Raw genomic sequence first — 6,000 nt, 5'->3', positions numbered from 1 at the left:
TTTGAGAACCTACACAAGTAAGTCCAAAACTCCTTCAAGCTTCACCATCACAAGGATTTGCTCACTTCATTCAACCATCTTACTTCAACCAACCACCTCATTCTACCCATTGTAAATGTAACATTAACTTTCTAGTGATTACTAACACTAACCACTAACATACTAACACAAAATAGCATTGACCTAACCATAAAAGACACCTCACCTCAAGACATGTACAAAGTAACTCTCTCTCTCTCTCTCTCTCCCTTTCTCTCTCCTTTTCCTTAAAACTCTACTTTCACCTTATTCACCATCAATAATGCTCTCTTTTGAGCCCACACCCATGACTCAAGCAGACAAAGAAGGCCCGCAATGTTTTGATATTCAAAAAAATCATAATCCTGATTTGTTAGCTTGTAAATTAAGATTTTCAATAATCTTTATGAGGGGTCTCTAACCTATAAATAGGCCCCTCTCCTTCTTGTAAAACAACCTCCAAAATCTCGCATAACACCCCAACACTCTATGCATGAGGAGAGACTTAGGTGTAGCAACCACTTGTGAGCTTCACTCATGGTGTGAGAGAAGCCTTCAAGCTACACATTGCAAGTGAGAGAGCGTGAGTTCCACAAATCTCAAAACCACTATTGTATATGCTCCTTCATCATCAATAAATTGAGGTTTGGTGCATCAAAGGCGTGATTCGATGTTCAAATCTTCGTCCTTCCATTTATGCAATACGGTTTGGTGAATTCAAGGTGACTTGTGTATTTTGAAATTTTATCGGTTGATCTTGATTTTAGGAAGTGTTTTAGTGTGTTTTTCATTGCCAATTTTGTGTCCATTGTAAGAGGGTATTGTGGTGAGAGGTCTCCCACACCCTAAGACAGTGTGTATGTGTTTTGGCAATGTTTAGCAATCACTAAGCATTGAGTGAGTTTTGTACAAGTTCTACGATAGCAACCTAACGAACCATCTCCATTTGCAAGTCACAAATAAGGTATTATGCAAGATCCTTTTCTCTCTCTCTTACCTTTGCTCTAGCTCTCTCTGATCCATTTTGTGTGTGTCTTGGTGTGAGGTTGCTTGTGTGCGTTGTGTGGTGCATCTTCTTGGTTGTACCAAAAATCTCTCTTGCGTCCTAGTTCGCATACCATAACTAGGTGGTGCCCCTATCTTGTTTGGGTTTGGCTGTGGGTTTGTTGTTTTGTTGTGCTTGTGGTTGCCCCAGCCCCAATTGAGCAGCACGAGAGCCTTGAGGGGTGTTTAGAGGCTGCCTTTCTTGTTGCCCGCCCCGGACCGCCTCAACGCTTCCAACACACATCCTTTTTGTTTAAGGACACTCGCGTCTCCGTCTGCCAAAAAGAAAACACAATGTCTCTTATCTCCTGCGTGATGCAATGAATTTGAGGCTGTTGATGTCGGCATAATTGCAATGGAGATGCTCCTTCTTTAGCCTGCTATAATCGTGAATTAGCTGCTGCAAATTTTTACCGATGCAGCCCTGTGAACCTTGCCATCTGTAAATTGCTTATAGACCTTGATGGACCCCCTTCGCTATTCACCAACATCACCCAGAAAGCTCATTTTAGCTTCAACTCCTCCTCAGACAAGGATGCTTTGACTTTGGTGACTCTGCCTTGTATGTTGGAGAGTATAGACTTATCTAATCCATAGTGCAATCGTCAAAAAGCTGGCTTCTCTAGAAGCAATTGAAAGATGGCTTACTTAGCTTTGCAATTCATGCCTTTTGTAGCTTCTTGGCAGCAAAGCACCATTGTTTTGCAAACTGTACTCATATCTTCAGGCGTTGACAAGAATGATGCATCCCGTTCTCTTTTTCTTTGACAACTGTCTCGTTTCATCATGGCCCAATACTGTCGCATCCTATGTGTGTCTTTTTGAAAAATCATGGTTGAGTAATCAATGCGTCCATGAGGGAACATCCCATGATTTCTTGGATTGTCCTCGATATGATCTTGTAGGGTGGCATTGTAGTAACGACCTAATTGCAACCCACACATAATTACCAGTCCATGGATCGGAAACCCGGCTAGGGCATGGAAGCACAAGCATCCGATGAATAGAAATAGACGATTCAAGAGAATACCTCACAAATGCAAGTAGAGATTTTCAAGACTAACTCTAATCATACTCTAATCACTAATCAATCAACTCCTACACACATTAATTCCACTAGATCCGACTTGCCAATTTTATGGAGTCACAACAACACAGTCAACACAAGCATCCACAATCAAAGCACACAATAATTGCATTGAAATTGGCTTTCCCAATCATCACATGCCAACCAAGGTACTCTAATCACATCACACACAAGTGGCATTGAGCTCAAGGCTCTTAAACCTTCACACACTTAAGCACACAACTAGGCACAAAATCTAATGACATGACCAAGAGTGCACACTCACTACACTAATCAAGAGAGTTATAGAAGTAATCGACTAAATGAAATACTTATGGAAGAAGAGAGTTAAGATCAAAGCAAGAAGTACTTACCTCTCTCAACTCTAGAATAATGAGAGTGAAAAACTACTTCATGACATAATGAAATGTAGAGAAGATAAGATTAATGAGTAAAATAGAGATTATATCAATCAAGCTTCTCTAATTACAATGGATTAGTACTAGCCTCTTAAGGATGGGCATTAAGCTCAAGGCTAGGCCATCCATAGAGTGAACACTCAAGAGAGAAAGAGCTATCAAAAGTGGATCCTCAAGAGTGGATACTCAAGAATGAAGCCTCCTTGCATAAAGGATTCCTTTTAAAGGCTTTCACCACAATCTCTTCTACTATGGGTTTAAGTTTGAGCCCTCTAGCTAGCATATACAACTTTGGAACCCCAATGACCCCAACACCTATACAAAGTGAGCTGGAAATATTATGCACAACCATAGCATATCTCTCGCTTGATGCATAACCGATGTAGTCTGTGTGAGCCGCTACTAACATTCCCCCTTCATTATTTGGTGCATGTCCTCGTGTGCCGGTGAACCAAAACATGGTGACATGGTAGAAAGCAAGTCCATGGAAGAAATGTTGGGCTGCAAAACATAAGAACAAGTAATGAGCATCAAAGGCCATCAAGAATGAATAAAACATGAAGCACAATGAACAATCATGCAAAATGAATTTTTTGCTTCTAAACGATGGGTGAATCATAGTCAAAATTTAGACAACATAAAGAAAAAAATACACCTAAACTATCGTGAAGATTAAACCACTTGAAATTTTAGTTTTATGCATAAAACACAAGCAATCAATTATGTTTTGTGCAGAGTACCCTCTAGAAAGTCCTAGTCAACTCTATCAGAGGTCTTTTGAAAGTCAACAAGGAGTATCACCAAGTCCTCTCCTTAGAGACGTGCAAGGGCAAACGCCTCCCAAATAGTAAAGATGTTGTCAAGGATACTAAGCTCCTTGACAAAAAAAATCTGAGACCCATGTATAATGATCTCTAGCTAGTAGTGGCCAAATCCTCAAAGTTAGATCCTTTCCTAGTATTTTGTAGGATGAGTTAACGATGGTAATGGGTCTCCACTGCCGAATCTCATCCAAGGAGCCTGCCTCCTTGGTAATTAGGTAAATGAAGACCTCACTCATGCTATCAAGCATCTTGCCAGTTTGCAAAACATATTGGAATGCGATCCAAAGATCTAAACCAAGCAGGTCCTAGTACTCAAAGAAAAAGCTAGGAGTCAAACCATCCTCCCTTGAATAGCTACCACGGGGGAGTGCTCTCAAGGGCCTCATGGAGCTCCTCTAGTTGGAGGGGAAGCTCAAGTCTCTTTTGCATCTCCTTGGTAATAAGGCACGGCATCTGTGCCCAAACCTACTCTTTGCATGCATCATGGATATCCTCAGGCTCTAAAGAAAATGACCCATCAAGTCTCCTCAGCTAACTAACAATGGTGTGTGCATGGCATGGCCCCACTATCTCAGAGAACTCCCCAATAACTCTGCCACCTACCTCGGTCCATTGAGATGCATGTTGGTGGAAGAAAAACAGATGGCACCGCCCACAATGCTAGTCAATTCCTCCCTAGAATGCTACAACTTCTCCTCCAACCATGTACTATCTAGATGATGCTCGTGCATCCTTTTTAGGAAAGAAATGTCTCATCGAAGAAACTTCTCCTCCTCCTTGGTTGCAGCTATGCAAGCTGCAAACTCTTGAAGGAAGAAGAGACTAAGATCTACCAAGGCAGGCCACTCTACTAGCAGGGCTGTTTTGCATTTACAAACTCTGTGTCAAAAGTGCCTCCACTCACTCTCTAAGCTTTGGATCTAGAAAGATCCTCTTGGGTATGCATAACATCGCACCCCCCTCCTCTATCTGTCTGTCACCATGAGAACCACTATGCCTGATTCGGAAAAGTAGTCCCTACCAGGATGTAAATAGATCCCCCAATGCCAGAAATATGGTTACTGTCATAAAAGTGATACATCCTAGATAGAATCACTCCTTCTACCCTGCGGTCAGATCAAGAGAAAGATAAACTTTCCGCGGGTCTCACAAAACTTAAGTGCTTGCAAACATCAAAAACCCTCCTAGTCATACATAGCCTCTCCCAAGCTTCCAACTGGGCTTCATGCACCGTAGCATGGCCACCTCCAATCCTGTCAGAGGGGTCCTCAAACATGTTGAAGTTCCCCCCAACACACCACTATTGTGCATGCAATCTGCTCATGCACTTGCCACATAAGTGCATATATGTTTAGTAAACCCATAAGGCAACCTTGAACCTACATAGTAACCCACTGAGCTCTACCTGGCACAATAATACATCTATGCACAATGACTTCCTACCGAGAATTTGCAATAGTCATACAAACCCTTCCTTGGATACCTCCAGGTCCAAATGAAGCTGACCAAAATCTCTCATAGAGACCATGCAAAATATGACCACGTGATCTAATGCGGTTCTCCCAGAGGTGATGCTCTTGTAGCATAAGTATATCAATCTCACCACCCAAAAGGCATCAAAGAAGCTCTTGATACAATCAACCGCTCTAACGCTGAAAACAGGGCCCTCTCAATCCTTGCACATTCCATGAGACAATCCTCATGGAGTGAGTGAGAAAAAACAAATGCTTTAACAACAACCAACCTTGCTATCTTTGAGGCCGATTTGGATGGGGAGTAATCTGCATCCTAGTGACCTCTAGACAAGTGCATCTAAAGTGACTGTCCCACCCAAGACCAGGTCAAGCGTGCAACCCATAGGGCTACATCCTCTGTCTAGGAATCCTCATGTACAAATACATAGCAAGGGGGGCTTTGAGTGCTATCAAACAAATGCACCAGAATGTGCGTACAACCTGCAACATCCCGATGGCGTCACACTGAACGTGGCTTAAGGGCAAAGAGTCTGTACCAGATCTACCACCCGTAGGTTCCTCTATGTGGTATAAGAATTCAGTGTCCTGGACCTGGAGCTAGTCTAGACTGTGTGTAGGGTCCACTTTGTAGGATCCCTGTGGCACAATAGAAAGGAGAAGCCTACCACTGTGTCTAGAGCCTTAGTGCCTGAGCTGCTAGAAAGAGGATGTGGACTTGAAAGCAAGCCTCCTCTAGTTCGGGAGAAGGATCACCTAGAAAATTTGTAAAGCTATAATAAAAGAAGTTCCATTGTCTGTGAATGTCAAAGCTAGTCATGTTAGGGAATATCACGTAGCTAAGTAGATAATTGAGTAGTTTACTTAATGGAGAGAAGTAATTTTCACACATGAGAGATTATAGAGTAGAGAGAGAGAGAGAGCACATGATATACATGGTTCACTCTATGTGGGCTACATCCACTGGAAAGTAGCCACTGAATGGATTTAGTACTTCAAACAAAAAGTAGGTTATTAAGGGAATATACCCTTAATAGATCTCCTAGCTTGCTTTACTCTCACCACCTCACATCAACTTCACAATTCACTTCAATACTTCACCTCTTCAATCCGTTTTTGTGTGTAGAAAAGGCCTCCTTTTATAAGCCAAAAGCTCT

General features: G+C 42.1%; 1 protein-coding gene across 1 annotated transcript in view; it reads right to left on the bottom strand.

Moving 5' to 3' along the window:
* Positions 1-2,934: 2,934 nt before the first annotated feature.
* LOC147452126 (putative LRR receptor-like serine/threonine-protein kinase At1g06840) overlaps positions 2,935-6,000 on the bottom strand; it is a 73,014-nt gene continuing 69,948 nt past the window's right edge. The window contains exon 20 of the mRNA XM_086517929.1: positions 2,935-3,048. Within this exon, the coding sequence (XP_086374055.1) occupies positions 2,950-3,048 (99 nt within the window). The 3' untranslated portion in view covers positions 2,935-2,949. The remainder of the gene's footprint in view (positions 3,049-6,000) is intronic.

This window comes from Adiantum capillus-veneris, chromosome 8 (genome assembly GCF_014529385.1).
Source record: "Adiantum capillus-veneris isolate H3 chromosome 8, ASM1452938v2, whole genome shotgun sequence".
NCBI classification, from domain to species: Eukaryota; Viridiplantae; Streptophyta; class Polypodiopsida; order Polypodiales; family Pteridaceae; genus Adiantum; species Adiantum capillus-veneris.
The sequence above is the reverse complement of the archived record's forward strand: the minus strand, read 5'-3'. Positions and strand labels throughout refer to the sequence as shown.